The 20,406-nt window shown below is 44.1% G+C and overlaps 1 protein-coding gene across 1 annotated transcript in view; it reads left to right on the top strand.

Annotated features, from left to right (window-relative positions):
* The window catches only part of LOC309510685 (SH3 and cysteine-rich domain-containing protein 2-like), a gene marked incomplete at its 5' end in the record, with an annotated part of 61,396 nt that extends 41,290 nt beyond the window's left edge, over window positions 1-20,106 (top strand). Inside the window, 5 exons of the mRNA XM_082185558.1 lie at window positions 5,899-5,948; window positions 6,063-6,142; window positions 6,314-6,365; window positions 8,315-8,452; window positions 18,051-20,106. Of these exons, the coding sequence (XP_082041684.1) occupies window positions 5,899-5,948; window positions 6,063-6,142; window positions 6,314-6,365; window positions 8,315-8,452; window positions 18,051-18,149 (419 nt within the window). The 3' untranslated portion in view covers window positions 18,150-20,106. The remainder of the gene's footprint in view (window positions 1-5,898; window positions 5,949-6,062; window positions 6,143-6,313; window positions 6,366-8,314; window positions 8,453-18,050) is intronic.
* Between the last annotated feature and the right edge of the window lie 300 nt (window positions 20,107-20,406).

Here is a 20,406-nt window from a genome sequence, read left to right as displayed (position 1 = left end):
GGAAAAATTCTTTCGATAGACACTTAGAATTCAAACCTGCAAATTAGAAACCACACATGCATAATGGAATTGTACATATATTTACTAAATATTGCTTATCCTGAGTTACACATAAAGGGGGGGGTCTTTTGGTGTGTGTGTGTGTGTTCTGGAATGTCTCGAGGCTGTGAGGTTGGGGGAAACCCAGCCAAACTGGCGCTGGCAAATTGGTCCTTGTGGAGTAATTATTAACCAGTAAGGACAAAGACGATGTGTTTTGCCATCACATGATCTACTTAATGCGAAAAGCAGATGTCATTGTTGCTACATAGTCCATGTGACTACAGTGGCTCACCTTTCTGGACAAGGACAGAATAACGTACATACATTTTCAATGGAGAGACAGAAAGCTCTCGGACTAAATCTAAAATATCTTAAACTGTGTTCCGAAGATGAACGGAGGTCTTACGGGCTTGGAACGACATGAGGGTGAGTCATTAATGACATCATTTTCACTTTTGGGTGAACTAATCCTTTAAGGCTTGCTTTACGTGTTGCTCGACGAGGATTTCTTAATCGTTGCGACTTTTAATCCTGAGGAGACAAAATGCCGCGAGGCTCCCGTCCCGCCGCGGAGTGAAGAAGAGGTGGAGTTATGAGGATTCTCAGACAGTTGAAGTGTCCAGTGGAGTTAAGAGATTTGCTCTAGCTATTTTCAACACTTTAGATTGGTTAATAATTTGTAAAAATAACAGAACCACGTGGGGACTGACCAATAGCATCGATTTGTGAAAAAATATTAAATTGACAAAATTTGGACATACAAGGTTTCCGCCCGACAGCGACAATATATATTTATTTATATGTATATACTTGCAAGAAACGATTTTTGAACGATTTTGGGAGCTGTTCTCAATCCAACACGAACCACACTATGCGTCGATTGCAAGTGACGTCACTTGCAGAGGAAGCACTGGTGTCTGAGCGTGCAGGTCTGGGAGTGCAAGTGCAGGTCTGCAGCCAGAACCTTCTCGGTGGGACGGAGAACTCGGTACCATGCTCCTGGGTCGAGGAGGGGTGGCTGCCGTCCGAGAGGGAGTGGAGGATCCCGTTCGCCGTGGACCGGAGCCTGCTGCCGTCCGCCATGTCAAGTCAAGTCAAGTCAGCTTTATTTAAATAGCGCTTTTTACAATACAGATTGTATCAAAGCAGCTTCATATTGATAACATAAAAATAATACAACAAAGTTTGTTTCTAGAAGAAAATTGCATCATCGTCCACCCTTAATAAGGCAGATCAATAATATTGTTGAATATTAAATGTCCCCAACTAAGCAAGCCAAAAGCCAAGGCAACAGTAGCAAGGAACCAAAACTCCATCAGGTGACAGAATGGAGAAAAAAACCTTGGGAGAACCCAGGCTCAGTCAGGGGCCAGTTCTCCTCTGGCCAACAAGCGAACAGTGTATGATTATGATCCAGGCAGCATTACAGGTCAGAAGTCAGATTGGTCGTGTCGATGAGGCCTTCACAGGGCTGATGAGGCTGGCACTTCAGGGATGCGTCATGGTTAGGTCCAGGTGCAGATCCACCATCTGATCTGGATACGGCCGGGGTCCACCTCACTTCAGTAAACGGAGAGACTGGTTGACACTTCAGTACTGCGTTGTCGTCGCGTCCAGGCGCAGGTCCTTCATCGGATCTGGATATGGCCTGGATCCGGCGGAAGAGGAGAGCCTACTTGACACTTCAGGACTGCGTTGTCGTCGCGTCCAGGCGCTGGTCCTTCATCAGATCTGGATACAGCCTGGATCCGACGGACTGCAGTAAACCTCGGTATAAACAGAGAGACTAATATTAGCGTAGACGCCATTCTTCTTATGATGTAACGAGTACATCAGGATTTATGGGAAGTGTTCCCGGTTCCGGCTGGCCTAATCTATGCAGCCAAATATGGAATTATAGAAGACTATAATGTGTTATGTGTATGCTAGGTCAAAGAAATGTGTTTTTAGTCTAGCTTTGAACTGACAGAGTGTGTCTGCTTCCCGGACAATGTTAGGAAGACTGTTCCAAAGTTTTGGTGCTAAATAGGAGAAGGATCTACCGCCAGCAATCGATTTTGATATTCTAGGTGTTATCAACTGGCCGGAATTTTGAGATCGCAATAGACGTGAAGGACTATAATGTGTTAAGAGCTCGCTCAAGTACTGCGGAGCTAAACCATTTAGTGCTTTGTAAGTAATCAGCAATATTTTAAAATGTATACGATGTTTAATAGGGAGCCAATGCAGTGTTGACAGAACTGGGCTAATATGGTCATACTTCCTGGTTCTGGTAAGAACTCGAGCTGCTGCGTTTTGGACCAGCTGTAATTTGTTTATTAACCCTCTGAGGTCTGAGCTGTTTTCTGGCCCTGGAGGTGTTCTGACATGCTCTGACATTTGTGCTTATTTCTGTTACTTGTGACATTGTCATGGCTAAAGTCTTATTACACTGTATTTAGCACAAACTCTGCTACAATAATATATCAGCAGCATGTATGTAAAAGTTTGTAGTTTTGAGATAATGACATTTATGCGTGGTTTGTGAAAATACAAAAAAAAAAAATGTCACTGAAATAAGGCCATGAAACCCATACTGATTATTTCTTCACAAGACTTTTGAAAATTGTATCACGTAGCCTAGAATATTTGCTCCAAAACTATGTGAAAATCACCCTGACTGCTCATTCAGATAAGACAATATATTGATTTAAAATTTCTAAGACGTGTTTTGTGTGAGAAAGCCATATGCGAAGAGGCGTGATCATCTCATGAATATGTAAGCCTTCAACACCTGAGAAAGACAAAGACACTCCCCTAACTGCCCTATTAGGAGCGATCAGGCCCTGTCATTCAGAGCAACCTTGCACAAAGAATGAGGAGATTTAAAAAAGAATGGCTTTTAGATTTATTTACAACACAACATAATCCAAAAATACACAACAAATGACAAAAGAGCACATTGAAAACAATGATCCAAAGACAGAAACCTTTGTGCCATTCCTAAAAACATTGTACATACCTTTCATTTCCAAGGTGTTTGATTTTCACTTTACCATGTTCATGTACAGAGACTCATGTGAATGTTGAAGTCAGCAGGACTCAGTTGCATCTGGTCCCTGAAAGAAAAAAAAAAAAAAAGTGAACATACTGGTATCAAGAGAAACTAGGCCTGCACAATTTTGGGAATACATTTTAGATTTTTCTGGTTAAAATTGCTTTTTAAAATTCACAGAATACACACACACACACACACACACACACACACACACACACACACACACACACACACACAAATGTTTCCAACAATATATACTATAATGAACACCATAAGCTATGTGCAGTACTGCATAAAATAATTATAACAATAACCTATAGCAGCCTATAAATCTTCCAAAAGATTTCAGTAACAATGCTAGAGAAAAATATATTGATTATCTTATGTTACTTCAAATGTTTCCATTCGTTATGATGATATGAAATGAGATAATAGTAAAAACATAAAGCCTAATGTTTGGTGCATTTTTCCTTTCAAACGCAATCGCGCTCCAAAATATGATACATTCAAACGCACAGCGTGCTCCAAAATATGATACATTCAAACGCACAGCGCGCTCCAAAATATGATACATTCAAACCCACAGCGCGCTCCAAAATATGATACATTCAAACCCACAGCGCGCTCCAAAATATGATACATTCAAACGCCATCGCGCTCCAAAATATGATACATTCAAACGCCATCGCGCTCCAAAATATTAAACATTATGGTTATACATATGAGCAGATATCCACAAACAGTATTTAACAGTAAACACGGGTCTAAATAGTATAATATTCACCATATATCTAGCAACAGTTCAACTGCAATGTGAAGTTTATGCAACAATACCATAAACTAATAAGTAAGAATTTCTTACCTTACATCTTTCTTGTCTTCAAATTGCGTTCTTCTTCTTCTGGGGGTAAAATCCAATGTAAGCTCAGACGTGTCTTCCAAACTCGACGAAAATCAGAGACTTGTGAAGTTTTTTGGTGTTTTGTGTTTGAGGTAACGAGGGCGTTCGCGTTCCATGTGGACGATTTGCATGTGAATCTCTTTAGCAAGCGTTTGAGATACTGGACATCCTGTTGGTTTTATACAAATTACTTAAACAGAGAATATTTGTTTTCAGTTTGAATCCGATCATTTAAAAGTACACACTTAAATGTGTATAAAGGTATATGGCTCATAAATGTGTGACAAGTATTCGCTGAGTTTTGTTTCAGTTTATAGACGTGCTCAAGAAAAAAAAGTTCACCGTGACGGAGAGGCAGAACGCACACCCTGTTTATTTTCTTTATTTTACAAAAGCACAATGTTTTGATTTGATTGTAAGTGGACACATACAAAAGTAGAAATATCACAGATTCTTTTTTTATATTTCTTTTTTCTGTATAACCATAAATGACGGAGTAATTTAAGTTTATTGTACTACAATGTGAAGAAAATCCAGCAAAACGCGGGGGCGCGTTTGTCGACCTCAGAGGGTTAAAGTGTTGTTTGTTTTACTCTTCCAGTTTGATTCTCTTTCGTTTGTTTTTCTAGTGCATAAAAGTTTATTTTAAAAGTTCCTGCCTTCTCTCCTCCACCTTATTGTGGTTGGCACAAAACATGTTTATCCATGTTGCAAGTAAACACGTATTTGATATCAATCATCTCGTGTTCAAGATCCACCTATTGGAAGGGCATCCGTACCTGACCTATGCAGAAAGCATCCAATTGCACCAAGTCTGGCTTGACAGATAGGAGGATGAGCCCAATGCCAGGTAAGAGATCACCCCGGTTTTCCCTGATCAGGTCTCTTATAAAGCCTCTGCTTTGGTCGTCAGAGGCTCAATGCCTCCTCCTTGCTATCCACTTACTAGGCCAAGCTTCTGGTCGACATGGGGCTACAACTAGAGAAAGGGTCTTCCTCACCCTATCTCTGGAAGGGGACCATTACTGTTAATGATACTATTACTATTAACCTTGTTTTCCACAATCCAAAGCTGTCCAAGATAGCGGGCATACTATAGCTGTCTCCGTGGTCGGAGAGCGTGCACTGTGGCTTAATATCTCCCTGATAGTGAAAAGTGGCGTATTGCAGGAAAGCCGGTTGAGCCTGTCCAGGGAGCTGTCACTTTAATGCCAAAAAGGAACCAAGAGGCCCAAGAAAGCTGCCAAAAAAACAACAAACCCCACTCCATCGGACCTGCTTATCCATGTCACTAAGCATGTCTTTATATCCTTGTTTGGCAAAATTTTCATTATTGTATGTGCTGCTAAGTTTAATTATTTTTGCATGTTACTACATATCATTCAGATCTCTGACTATGTAACTTATTTTAACTTGGTTAAGTGTTACCAGGCTCATTATTATGGATCAAGCACCGCCTTTTCAGATGATCATCCTCTGGCTTACAGGGCCTCGATGCTCGCTTAAGAAAGGTAGCTGGATCTATCCACTCGATGTTGCAGAGAACCAGGGTTTTCTGAAACCTATTGTTAAACCTATTGTTAATTGCATTTTATTCACATTTGGTATTGTTTTTTCCTTACTGTCCACGAACAGAATACATGTTGGGTCGCAACCTACCAGATGAGAACCAATGCCACAGAACAAGAAGAATGATTCTATTATTTTGAGATCAACCTTGATAGACTCTGTTTGGCTTCTTTTTATATACAGTATATTATTTTTATTGGGCTTCCAATCTGTATATATATATTTTTTTTTCTTTAGATGTATATGAGATCAATTTAATGATCTCTAGACAAACAGACTAGACATTACTGACACAGCACAGTGTCCAGACCTGCTAACAGTACAACTCTGTACACCTTTTCAGTTACAGATGTCTCTCTTCCTGAGAATGTTAACTCTGAATTGGATGAGATATCTAAGGTAAAGTAACATTTCTGAATAATCTGTGACGTTTTTTCTAGAGATGAATCTACTCTATCTTTATATTTAAATTATAAACTGCTGATTAGATATTGCTTTGTGTTTTCATTTCAGGTTCCTAAAGTTCGCTCCTTTCACACTTACGTGGCACTTTACAAGTTTCTCCCTCAAGAGCAAAAAGATTTAGAATTACGGTAAGTCCAGCATGTGTGTGTGTGATAGAAAATCTCTCAAACACCAATGTGACAAGTAAAGTCACAGTAAAAAAATGAAAAATCTATGTCTGTGTCTATAAGCATATAAACACATTTACACAGATGGTTTGAGAAATATAACATTTGGCTTTCTCTCTGTTTTTATTTTAGTCCTGGTGACAGAGTTATGGTGATTGATGACTCTAATGAAGAATGGTGGAAGGTGGGTGTTCATGTGTTAAGAGCTCTACATTATCAGCAGCATCACATACTAGTGTTTCTTTTGGAGAAATTCTATATCAGACTTTGCTTTAATGAGTCATTTGCAAAGTCCGGAGAGGTGAAAATGGTATGTAAAGGAGTGTGACAATGTCAGTTTAAACTATTGGTTCCGGCCTGTTATACACACATTCCTGAGTTCTTGTGGTGTAAGCGCGAGAAGTGATGGTCCTCTGTGTTTCTGCGTCACTTCTCGCATGCTTCACAAAGTGTTGGGCAAGAAACAATCAAAGCTTTATTGGCATGACTGCCAGGCATTTACAGTATTTACAAAACATAGGCTATATTCTGCAGGCTGTTAGATAATACATAACATTGATCTTGGGTAAAGAGATAATGAAATCAAATGGAAAATGATATATAATAAACAAAATCAAGAGAGCCAGTGAATGGATTTAAAATACTTTACAATGAGATGTGTGTGTGTATATATATATATATATATATATATATATATATATATATATATATATATATATATATATTGTAGCCTTGCTTAAATATTCTATTAACATATATTAACAGTATTTGAACTTTATTTGAATGCTGTCACAGGCACGAGTGGCTACAAATGAAAACAGGCACTCATTTATCGTCACATAGGCTACTGGTAATACAGTCATAAAGTCACACCTTTATTGCTCGGGCATTTACAGTATTTACAAAATATATACTTTAAGTAACATAATAAAGCTTAAGAGATACGGAAAACGAATGAGTAAGATGAATGAATAAGAAATGTAACCAATAATACTAATAACAGGCCAATAAAAATATTAAATAAAAAATAAATGTCCAGTGAATGGATTTAAAAGACTGTTGGATGAGATAGATACAAATGTACAAGGCATATTATTTTAACATGTATTGATAAACTTCATTCAAATGCTGCTATAGGCACCATTACGCGCAATATAATGGGCAATATGTTAATATAATTATTTCTTAATTCCACTCTTTTTCTTAATTTTAAAAATAAATATTATTATAGGTCTATCTATTTCTGATGATTCCAGGTTGCTATGGTCATGGAAGTTGTTTACGCATTTAACTCATGGCCATGAGAAATAGATTTAGGTACCTCAACATATGAAGTCGTTGCCATGAGAATATTCCGTTCTCTCAACATAGGATCTCAAGGCCATGACTTTACATCGCGTGGCCGATGTAAAAAATTATCTCGTGGCCACCACTTCATAACACGTTCCCACGAGTTTACATGTCATGGCCACAAAAAAAAAAAAGTGAACCGAACAAGTCCCCTCCCGGTCACCGTAGTTTTCTTAATCCTGCCCTTACAAAAAATAAGTATACTTTAAGTTCATTTTATTAAGTATACTTAAGCAAAGTTCAAGCATTATTTTAAATATACTTTATGTAGTAAGTATACTTGTGATACTAGTAAGTATACTAATATCAATGTACTAGAAGTATACCTGTAAGTGTACTGTTTCAATACTACTTAGGACTAAATTTCCCCACTTTTTTGTGTATAAAAATATTAAGTATATTGCTGTTTTGTGGTGAGTTTTAGTTCTTGTTCACGTCATTTTCCCTATAGCTTTTTGTATCTTTGTAGTCGTTGCTTCACTAAATTCTGAACATGAATCCTGCTCTCACTTTCTAAGACTCACTTCATGACATCAACAGGTAAATCACATGGTAGCCATTCAGACAAAAGGACTGAAGGATTATATGAAAATAATACAATTTACAACCAATGTATTACACTTTTCTAACCATGGAATGACTTATAAAAGATACTGTACCAATAAAATGATAACAAATCTACTCTTTCAGAGACACTGTATAAAGGATAATTAATGATTTGATTTCCCTCTTAATGAGCACCAGCTTTTATAATCACTATGCTGTGTTGTATTGTGTGTGCAGGGAAAATGCGGTGATAGAATTGGATTATTCCCTGCTAATTTTGTGCAGCGAGTACGTCCAAGTGAGCGTGTCTGGAAGGTGACGCAAAGTGTCCTTGGCAACAAAGATCTGGGTCACTTGACTGTTAAAGAGGCTCAGGTATATATACAAGTATAAAACATCTATATATATAAGCCTTCTCTGCTGGCCTAAACACTATCAGAATCACTGACTTGCACTTTAATATATTTTTTCCATGAATGAGTATTAAATTATTCCCAATAGTACATTCTCTTAATTTCAGAGATTTCTCCTGTTTAGAGCTTTTATCCAATTATATTTCAGCCATCATGTGTTGCCATGGCCAAATAAATCTGCCTTGAGGCCTTCAGAATCAATAGTGCGGGTGCCTGTAGCTTAAAATTAATGGCAATGAAACTGTTGCTTTAACCAATCAGATAATCAGTCAGATTTAAACAGCCAATCAGATTTTGATTTAACTGCATTTGGGCCATCTAGCAGGCGCACAGTAACGTCAGCATTTTCACGTCCTTTGATTGGATAGTCAGAGCGCGTACTATTACTGGTATTCAGAGGCTGAGCTAGCTAAACACAACTGTAGCGAACTGCATAAACTAAAATATATTCCCATAGATTTAACCCTTTGGTGTTCTTCTGGGTCTTTTTAACCCGCAAATGACTTTTGCTGAATTTGAAATAAATGTTCTCTTTGTCCAAATGGCATGAAACTTTGTACGGCTCTCAACCCTTTGTAGATCTAAAAAAAAATATATATATATATATATATATATATATATATTGTAATGATATCTGCTTTTATGTTAGCGTGAAAAAAGTAGTCACACTCATGGTATTCGGGGTCCCTGGAGATCCCGCATAGAAAATTCATCGCAGAAACAACGCAGAACACACATAGACAGAAATCAAATGGCAGACTTCTAACAGTGCTAAAAACATTCACAATGCAAAATTATAATGCTCACACGCACACACACACACACACGCACACAGAGGAATAAATTTGTCAGACATATAAAAACTGCTCTCTTAGAATTTGTCACATAAAATAGTTCAAAATGTGGAACCACCACAAAATTAAATTTGGTGACACTGACTGTCACACTGAGAGTCGTAGATCCAATTGCAAGTAAGCAGTTTGTGACAGGCAAGAATGTATGTATGTTTGTATGTGTATGCAATATATATATATATATATATATATATATATATATATATATGTATATATATGTGTGTGTGTGTATGTATGAATGTATGTATGTATGTATATATATACAGTATACACATGCATGCATACATACATACATGCATTCATACATATATATGTCTACGTACATATACACTGTGGCTGCCGTCACATCATCCGAGTGGATTATATATATTATGTTCTAATAACATAAAACGTATTATGTTCTATACTGTTTTATATACATACTTGTCTTTAGCACATTCAGGATGATGCATCATCCAATTTAAATTAGGGGACATAAATTGTTACATTTGATAAGCTATTTGTTTTAACACAACATTGAAAATGATTACAGGTGGCCATTTTGTCCCTCTAGTGTAAGACAGGCCCGTCCCTAGGGTTTCTGGGGCCCTGATACTATGTATTTCTTCTTCGCAATTTTGAGGGGGTAATCTGACCCCAAGAGGCTCACTTTGACTTTCAAAATATCAAAAATCAAAAATCTATTTGTTTTAAAAATCTGACACAATAGGCTGCTATGGTAACTAGGCACACATTAGGAAACTGGGTCAACTAAGGTAGACAGGAAATAAACACAGAAACTAAGAACACAGAGAATGTAGAACCAAGCTAGAATCAAAATAAGAGTTCCAAAACATAACATAACGATGACAGTACTTTTTACAATACAGATTGTTTCAAAGCAGCTTTACAGAGATAACAGGAAAATGCAACAAAGTTTGTTTCCAGAAGAAAATAGTGTCACAGTCCAGCCTAAGTAAGTTCAGTGATGTTTCATTTTGTTAAAAAAAAGTTATTAATTTAGTTCATATGTATAGCCGCTCTGGAGAAAACCGTGATGTCATCATCCAGCTCAGTTCAGTTCTCATATAATGGTGTCAATGGAGATCAATATTATTGTTGAATATTAAATTAAATGTTAAATTTAATGTCTCCAACTAAGCGAGCCAAAAGCCAATGAAAGGTGAAAGGCGAAAAAGGCGACAGTGGCAGAGTCCTGCACGGGTCCGATTTTGTAAATCCGCACCCGCCCATCCCCGCAGTGCTTAAAACTGCATCTGACCCGTTTTCCGACAGCAGCACTAATTAAAATCCGCACCGGACCTGATCCGTTTAAAATAGAACCGACCACCCGACCCGCAACCGAAATAAAATCAGTTTAGACTATCACATTATAGACAAACTTACAAAAATGTTTATTGCCAGGTCATACAGAAGTTATTACACAACAATTAACACAAGGACAACTTCAGCCGAAGCTGTCAAAAGGCCGGTACTTGAAGAACATGGCTAACGTTACCACAAAACTGAGTAGCCTAATAACAGACGCGGCTACAACACTATATCTGCCACGCAATTCCGTCTAGCCTACATCTGACAATTTTCGGTTCAAACACGCCCTGCACACCACACATACTTAACAGTGTTAAATTTGAAAAATACTGTCCGATAGAACGCTCTCGGTTACTAACGTAACCTCGGTTCTCTCTAGATGAGGGAACGAGTGTTGCGTAAGCTAGCTTACGCTACGGGAAAAACCCTTTTCTCGAGAATACTGAAGCCAAAAATTATCCTTAATTTTGCATTAGTTTAAAACGCATTGCTGCATAAGCAGACCTAGACAGAGCGACTCGCGCGCCTATTGGTTGCTCAGCAGCAACTGCTGCAACCTATCCAGGGCCTGCTCGTGACGAAGCACCAATGAGGGCGCGTGCGCGTCACGTCCTGCCAGAATGGGCGTGGCTACAGGCTATAAAAGCAGGCCCGTGAGGTTGTTCTCTGGTTTTTCAATCTGAAGCGAACCAGAAATAGCACAAGCACTAGCTTACGCTACGGGAACCCAATGTAAAACGCTGTGCGTGCTAGAGAAGGTCCACATGCACGTTCCCAAGGGCATGTGCCCGGGGACAAACGTAAGTGGTAATATCTGGGCCGACGAGGGGTGGGCCCAGGGAGTGATAACCATTCCAGAGTGTGGGAATGGGTGCTTAATACAGTAGAACAGCCAGGTACATCCGTGGGCTGAACTAAGAATGATAACACTGCCTGTCAGCCACCTGAACCCGAAGGACAGGTGAAAATCGATCACAGACAGGAAGACCTGGTCTGTCGATCTGGAGCCTGTGTATAACACAAACCACACACAGTCTGTGTCGATCTGCAGCGAGAGCGAACAGAGCTAGTATGTTAGACTGACAACAGTTTAGCCTGTAGGGCAGGCACCTCCAGGTTATAAAACCTGATAAATGTAGACTGAGAGGCCCAGCCCGCCGACATACAAATATCATGGAGTGAAACTCCGCGAGACCACGCCCACAACGAGGCCATGCCTCTGGTGGAGTGCGCTCTGATGCCCAGAGGGCAATGAAGGTTCTTAGACCTATAAGCCATAGCGATAGCGTCAACTATCCATCTGGACAGGCTCTGTTTCGATGTGGCTAAGCCCTTAGTGCGGCCACCAAACGAAATGAAGAGCTGCTATGACTGCCTGAAAGCATCAGACCGTTCGACATATATTCTCAGCGCCCTGACAGGGCAGAGAAAATTCACATCGTCCTCACCCTCAGATCTCGGAAGAGCTGACAGTGAAATGATCTGTGATCTGAACGGAGTGGAAAGCACTTTGGGGACATAACCGTGCCTCGGTTTAAGGATGATTTTAGAGTCATTAGGCCCAAACTCCAAGCACGAAGCACTCACAGAGAGCGCGTGAAGGTCACCCACTCGCTTAACTGAAGCGAGAGCCATGAGAAAAGCGGTCTTCAGTGAAAGATACCGCAAATCCACGGACTGAAGGGGTTCAAAGGGTTCGCCCTTCATGGCATCCAGGACCAAGGAGAGGTCCCAGGCTGGAACCAGAGGGGGCTGAGGAGGATTTAACCTCCTAGCTCCTCTTAGGAACCTAACAATGAGGTCGTCTCTACCCAGTGACCGGCCATGCAAAGGTTTTGTAAACGCAGCAATGGCCGCCACATACACTTTGAGCGTGGAGGGGAACCTGCCCTCGTCCAAAAGCTCTTGCAGAAAGGGGAGAACCTCTGTAACGCTACAGCGCTGTGGGTCTAAGTTTCGGGCCGAGCACCAGCCGGAAAACACTGACCATTTAGAGGCGTAGAGCCTTCTCGTAGAGGGTGCTCTAGCCTGAGTAATTGTGTTCAATACTGCCGCTGGGAGGTCAGCGGGTACCCGTTGATGGCCCATGCATGCAGGGCCCATAAGTCGGGGCGCGGGTGCCAGATCGCGCCCCTGGCCTGGGAGAGGAGATCTTTCCTCACCGGAATCGGCCACGGGGCCGTGCTCGTCAGTTGCATCAGCTCTGAGAACCACACTTGATTCCTCCAGAGCGGCGCCACGAGGAGCACAGAGCATTTGCTCTCCCTGATGCGCTTGATTACCTGTGGTAACATCGCGATCGGGGGAAACGCATAGAGCGGACGGCTGGGCCAGTCGTGGGCCAGCGCATCTCTCTGTTTCGTGAAGAATACTGGGCAGTGCGCATTCTCCGTCGACGCAAAGAGGTCGACATCTGCTCTGCCGAAGATGTCCCATAGTAACTGGGCTATCTGAGGGTGCAGGGACCATTCCCCGGGGGGAACGTTGTCCCTGGACAGCATGTCTGGGCCCACATTTTGGCAGCCGGTGCGAAGTAGGTGTGCTACTTCGCTGTTCACCGTGGTTTCGACCCTGGCTCGAAAGCGAGGGGGTCTGCGAGCGAACTGTAGTGAATAGCCTCGTTCTACCGTGTTCAGTACCCATTCTGACACGCCCGGCAGCTCCCTCCATGCCTTTATGTGAAAAGCTAGAGGGAGAATAACACGCGGGCTGTTGTCGCTGTGTGTATGTGGCACATATCTCACAGCGCCTTCGCACACACATAACACAGCTCGTGTCTGGTAGAGGATGATTTACACACGGGACACGTTTTGTGTTTATTGACGGGGGCTCTGAATGAGTGCTTATCACAGAGCAGCCCGTGTTTGTGTGTAGGGATGAGCGCTGTACAGCGGGCACCTTTTCCACATTCAAAACACACACGGCGTGAGCCGAGTTTATGGATATGGGCCGTGAATGAATGTGAATCACTGAACCGACCGTGTTTGTATGTAGGCGCGAACACTATGGAGTGGGCACATGACCTACATTTATAACACCATCGGCGTGAGCCGGATAAACAGACAGAATGCTCTTTCTGTGATATGTTTGGGCGGCCATAAAAACGGCCTTTGGGTACAGGCGAGCGTGTTGTGTAACGGGCTCGTTGACTGTGAAATACACATCTCCAGTCACCTCTGCTGAGGGGACTGTGAGAGCGAGGCGCGCTGATTTTGATGGCGGTCCGGCCGCAGCGGGACTCGACCATCTTCGTCTTCTTAACACGGTCAGGAAGACTTTGAGGGCTCTGCCTTCAGCACAATCTTGGACCGGGGTCCCCAAGGGGGAGGCGGTCTGTGGTGGCTGGAAGAGTGTGAGCGCTGCTGGGAATCCCTCGGCTGACGGCGCTGTGAGGCTGACGGCGGGGGAGGCTGTGGCGCTGATTTCCGGTTGAACGGCTGCTTAGAGCGGCCCGTAGCGGAACTGGAGCGCTTCGGCAAGAAATGCCGCATAGCCTGGGAGGTTTTCTGTACCTCGGAGTACCGCTCCGAAAACCCCTTGACAGCCGGGCCGAAGAGACCGGATGGCGCCACGGGCGCGTCAAGGAAAGTGGCTCTGTCAACCACAAGTGTCTCTCGGTGACAGTGAGAGACGCCATATTCCTCCCGGTGGCCTGAGCAGCGGACTTAGTGACTCGTAGCGCTAAGTCGGTCGCGGTCCTGAGGTCAGTAAAATTCTCAGGGTTCGGGCCCGCCTCGTCCATTTTACGGAGAAGGTCGGCCTGATATACCTGAAGCACGGCCATCGTGTGAAGTGCAGACGCGGCTTGACCGGCGGCGGTGTAGGCGCGACCGATCAAAGCCGAAGTAGTCCTGCAGGCTTTGGAAGGCAGTGAAGGATGAGACTGCCATCCGGCGGAAGGCGGGCAGAGGTGCGTGGCTACCGGTTCCTCGACCGGAGGAATGCAGAGATAGCCTTTGTCTTTCGCGCCGTCTAATAGAGAGAGCGTCGAAGAGACAGTAGAGCGCAGCCTGGCAGAAAATGGCACCTTCCAGCTCTTAGTGAGCTCCTCGTGGAGCTCCGGAAGAAAGGGGGCAGGCCTCGTGTGAGGCGTCGAGCGGCGGCCTGGCAGAAAGCAACCGTCCAGCCTGCTGGGTGCAGGCTCGTCAGGAAGCGACCAATCGAGGCCGAGGTCCTCCACGGCCTTCGTAAGCAGGCGAAGAAGCTCGGCGTCAAACGTAGACCGCACACCGCTCGATTCCTGAAGAGAAGGAGCGGGGTCCGGAATGGAGCCCGACCAGCCTTCGCAGTCAGAAGCCAGAAGAGAGCAGCTGTCCCCTTCTGCGTCATCTCCCCCCGACTCGATATGCACAGCGGGCGGCTGGCCGGCCGTGATAGAGGTGGGGGATGCAGAGAGCGATGCACACGGGGAGAGATCCGGCATGCAAGCGCTCGCGGCAGATGCCTCCGGCGTTCTCTGTGAACGGCGCTTTTTACGGCGCGGCCCAGAAGAGAGAAGCGGAGGGGCGGGATCCGCGCTGAAAGATGCTAGGCGAGCCTGCAGGGTCTCCATAGACATCACTTCACATTCCGGGCAGCCGCCCAGGGAAAGCGCGTGGTCCGCGTGTGTCTGTCCCAGGCAGGAAACGCACAGGATGTGGCGGTCCCCGTCGCTGAGATCGGCTCGGAAGGAGCCACATTTTTTGAAAAGAGGCATTTGCAACAACGCCTCGCTCTTTTAGATGCAAGCGTGTGTGACGTAACACGCGGTAATGAAAGGATATCGGAGCCGGATAGCGCAGCAGGAACGGCAGAGGAAGCGGCGAGATGGCCGGCTTGAAGCTCGTCCCGCTGAAGGCTCTTCGACGGCGCAGCTTCTCCGGAGAACAGCGAGGTGAGTGTCCACTTCGCTGAAGAGTTGAAAAATCAGAGAACAACCTCACGGGCCTGCTTTTATAGCTTGTAGCCACGCCCATTCTGGCGGGACGTGACGCGCACGGGCGCCCGCGCCCTCATTGGTGCTTCGTCACGAGCAGGCCCTGGATTGGTTGCAGCAGTTGCTGCTGAGCAACCAATAGGCGCGCGAGTCGCTCTGCCTAGGTCTGCTTATGCAGCAATGCGTTTTAAACTAATGCAAAATTAAGGATAATTTTTGGCTTCAGTATTCTCGAGAAAAGGGTTTTTCCCGTAGCGTAAGCTAGCTTACGCAACACGAGAGTACTCTCGTAAGAGAACTGCTTGGTTTGTTACCGTTATCTGCGTGCTTCCTCAGCGATGAAGTTTCACATTTGCGGCAATCCAACACGAAAATGCATGCAGCAAAGCCTTTCACAATATTGTTTTCTTCAGATAACTCCAAATTTCTCCCACACACTGGACTTGATTTTTGATGATGTATTGTCTACAACTTTACAATCTCCTAGCTATTCTTTTCTTCAACTCCTCAGCATCCATCTCGACGACTGCAAGCAGATCGCGCGCGCGGTTATGACAAATGTTTAAAAGTGAAAGTAGGTATAGAGACTCCTGGTAGGGCGTGGGCACAAATACACTGATGTGGATTTTAAATTATTTTATCAACTTGAAATACAGGCATATTTTTGTAGATGTGTTCCTAAAAATATGCATATGCGTGAAATTACACTGTAGTGGTGGGAGGGGGTGAAAACAGAGAAAGCTCCATTGGAGGAGAGGTAGGCGGAAGAGTCTGTGGTGGAACGGTGGGAAGTGTCCATGGGGTAATCGGCAGAGGGAACAACCATGGAGGAGATGCTTGGAGGGAGGAGCTAGTGAGCAACACAGAGAAGAACCATTAGAATGAAGGTCCATGGCGGAACCGATGGAGGAAGCAACCAGGGTGGAGGCAGAAGCCCGACTGCCTGAGGTAGAGTCGGGAGACAAGGAGCCTCAGTGGAGCTGAGCAAACAAAGACCCAGGGTGACAAAGGGATGGAGGGACGAGGTCCGGAATGCCAGAGGCCCGGAAGTCTGTGGTGCAACCAGGGTGATGACAGACCAAGTTGGAGCCAGAGGGACAAGGTAGCCCGGCAGAGCCTGAGGGATGACGGACCATGGTGGAGCCGAGGGAATGTGGAGCCAAGGTGGAGAAGATGGGCTGAGGAGTCCAGGGCTCAGAGGCCCATGGTGGAGCTAGGGGATCCTTACATAAAGGCAGAGCTGGAGACCGGAAAGCCAAGTAGCTGGAAGGAACCACCGAAGGAGAAACCGAGAGGCTGAAAGGAGCCATTGGAGGCTGTGCCGATGAACTGGGTAGAGTTGTCAGAGGAGGAGGGCACGGGAGGCTGGGCGGGACAAGCAGTGATGAAGGAGACTTGAAGCAGACTCCAAAAACAGGTGTTCAAAGTGCTGTCACTCCAGGACATCAGGTGGCTGAGCTTGATGAACACCTCCACATTGTCTTCCAAGTGACAGCTATCTTGTGAGAGGGGTGACGGGTGAAAGAAATGCTGCTAGTGTCACGGTTGTTGAATGCATTGTTTTCTTCTTGTCTCGTGTCATTGTTGTTTATGTGTGAGTGGGCGTTGTCCCGCTCACGTGTCCGTCAGCGCTCCAGCTGATCATCATCATCATCAATTACTGTTCACAGCTGCGATTCATTTCCGTTCCTATTTATACTCCCACCATTCTCTGTTCCAGTGTCGGATTGTTTGTTGATGTCCTGTGACCTGCCGTGTCTGTTTCCCCGTGGAGTTGCCGTGTCTGTGTTGCCTTGCCTTGTCTTCCTGCCGTTGTGTTCGTCATCCTTGGGTTCACCGCACTCCAGCACCGGGATTGGGATTCACCACTATCACCGCACCAGCGCACCACAGACCATCAAGTCCCTGCCTGAGTCTGAATCGCCGCCTTCCTGTTCTTTCTGTTGTTTGTACCAAGGAGAATAAACATCACTTTGAGTATCTGCGATTGCTTCCTGTTTATTCTATCATGACAGCTAGATCCATATTTTATAGTCTGCCCATTCTTCAGTCAGTGTGTTGATTGCTACTGGAGCCAAGAAGAATTGAGGAAGAATCTAGCAGCAGCAAAACATATTTATTGACATAAACAAAAACTAATACACATTGGAGAAAACGCACCAACATAGTATAGAAGCAAGAAAGGACCAGGAACTAAACTAAACAAGGAGTATTTATACAGAGACTAAATGAGTGAATTAACAAGGGGCATGTATGGACACAATAGGTTTCTACGTTAACAAACAGGCACACACTAGGAACCTAGGTCAACTAAGATAAACAGGAAATAAACTCAGGAACCAGGAACATAGAGCACATAGAACTAAGAAATAATCAAAATAAGAGTACAGAAACAGAACATAAACCTGCAATTAATTATACTGTTTGTCCTTTTCATCTTCAAACCACTTTTCTTTTCTTTTTTCTGTCACCTCACATAGATTTGTGTTGGTAAGAATGAAGACATGGATGGTTTTCTGAAGCTAAGCAGTGGTAAGAAGAGAGGTCTGGTGCCGACTGATTCACTGGAGGAAATATAGCAGGTCATTTAACACAGTCAGCAACAGCTGCTTTTAGCATCACTGCATTGATCATGATACAGTAATATTGTTAAACATAAACCTTTTGTGCTTGATTATTCTCTACATGCATACAGTATGTGTGTATACATTAATGTAAGCAGCATTGAAGAGTCGTGTTTAGTTTGATCTGATTTGATACTTACAATTTTTGTTTCTATAGCATATTGAATTTCACATGAATGTCCTGTTGCCATATTTAATTCCTAGTGCATAATGGTATAGAAATGTAAAGGAGAAGGTTTAAGGTTTGACCCTTCTCCGAAAAACAGAACTACTCTGCTTTTCAAACAAAAAGTAATAATGTGACAACTTCCATTCGAATGATAACAATAATTAAAATTAATAACTAAATAGAAATAAGGAGTCAATTTAATGAACGTCTCAGGTTATGACTGTAACGGTACCCTGAGTAGGGAACGAGACAATGCGTCAATGACGCTTTGGGAACGCCCATGTGTGATTGCGTCTGAAGCACATGTAATTCAGCTAGTCCAATGGCGAGAGTGAACGTCATGGGCGGGTGATGTCATGACCAGGAAAGGATAAAAGCACATCCGGTTAGAACCGCACTAGCTTCGAAAAAGGCAGAAGCAAGTCGATCACAGGGATGTAGGAAGTATGGTAAAGTGACGCATCGTCTCGTTCCCTACTCAGGGAACTAGGGTTACAGTTGTAACCTGAGATGTTCCTTTTTGAGGGAACTCGCAATACGTCGATGGCGCTTTGGGAACGAGAATGGTCTTCAGGGTCCCTGGAGACCCCGCATAGAAAATGGACAAAATTCATCATCAAAGTTTGCATAGTGGACGGGAACGCAGACCCCCTTGATGATTTATATAGGAGACCACCGACGTGTTGTCTGTGCGAACAAGCACGTGATGGCCCCTCAGGTCTGGAAGGAAATGTCTCAACGCATTGAAGACCGCCATCATCTCCAGGCAGTTTATGTGCCACGAAAGATGATGACCCTGAGCTGAGTGGCCTTCCATTACCGCTCCCCAGCCCATGAGAGAAGCATCTGTCAGGCTAAAACTCAATGGCAAAGAGCTCCTAACACTGGACCCTGGGATAGGAACCAAATTTGCCTCCATACAACCAAGGCATGGAGAAAAAAAATCGGGGAAAACCCCTTGGTCTTGAGCCACCATTGTAGGGGCCTCATGTACAGCAGGCCGAACGGTATAATGTTGGACGCGGCTGCCATCAGACCCAAAGGCCTTTGAAACTGTTTTACAGTGAGTGACTGGCCTAGTCTATCTCTTTTACAACTGTGAAGATTGAAGGGACACGAGCAGTGGAGAGTACGGCCCTCATTGTCACCGAATCCCACAGGACACCAAGAAAGGTGTTCCTCTGTGCTGGAGAAAGTACACTTTTCTTGGCATTCAATCTCAACCCCAATTTCTTCATATGCGCGAGAACGACATCTCGATACCGAACCGCCAGTTGTTCCGACTCCGCTAGGATAAGCCAGTTGTCTATATAGTTCAGAATACGTATTTCCTGCAGCCTGAGCGGGCCTAGAGCTGTATCTATGCATTTCGTGAACGTGTGGGGTGATAGAGCTAGACCGAATGGAAGAACCCGATGCTGGTAGGCTTTGCCCCCAAAAGCAAACCATAGGAACTTCCTGTGTTGTGGAAGGATGGAGACATGGAAGTATGCGTCTTTCAGATCTATCGTGACAAACCAGTCTTCAGATTTGATTTGAGTCACGAGAGGCGACACTCTCCTTCTGTTGCACTCAGTATGAGGAGCTTGCCGGCTGGGGCTGCTCACGCTCAGCAGCCCCAGGGGCCTGTCGACGGTGAGGGAGATATTGTTTGAACTCCTCCGCTTGCTTTTACGCCTCCTTTTACACTCTCTACAACAGTGTTAACTGCTTCACCGAAGAGGCCAGGAGGCGATAGCAGGGCGTCCAACAGAAATGATTTATCTTTGTCCTTAATATCAGATAAATTTAACCAAAGGTGCCTCTCCAAAGCCACATTAGCTGCCACTGACCGCCCAATAGCACAGGCAGTCTCTTTAGTGGCTCGGAGGGACAGATCGATGGCCCGACACAGTTCGCGAACCACTTCAGGCCCGGCCCCCTCGCTAGTCTCCAGGTCCCTCAGCAGGTCAGCCTGGTATGCCTGTAATATAGTGAAAAAAAATTTGTTGTTTTTATAAGCATGGTTTTATATCAGATTCTTCATTAAGACCATGTTTCCAC

Source organism: Leuciscus leuciscus, assembly GCF_965113295.1.
Source record: "Leuciscus leuciscus genome assembly, chromosome: 12".
Taxonomy (NCBI): domain Eukaryota; kingdom Metazoa; phylum Chordata; class Actinopteri; order Cypriniformes; family Leuciscidae; genus Leuciscus; species Leuciscus leuciscus.
Note: the sequence above shows the minus strand (reverse complement) of the source record. Positions and strands in the feature narration are given on the sequence as shown.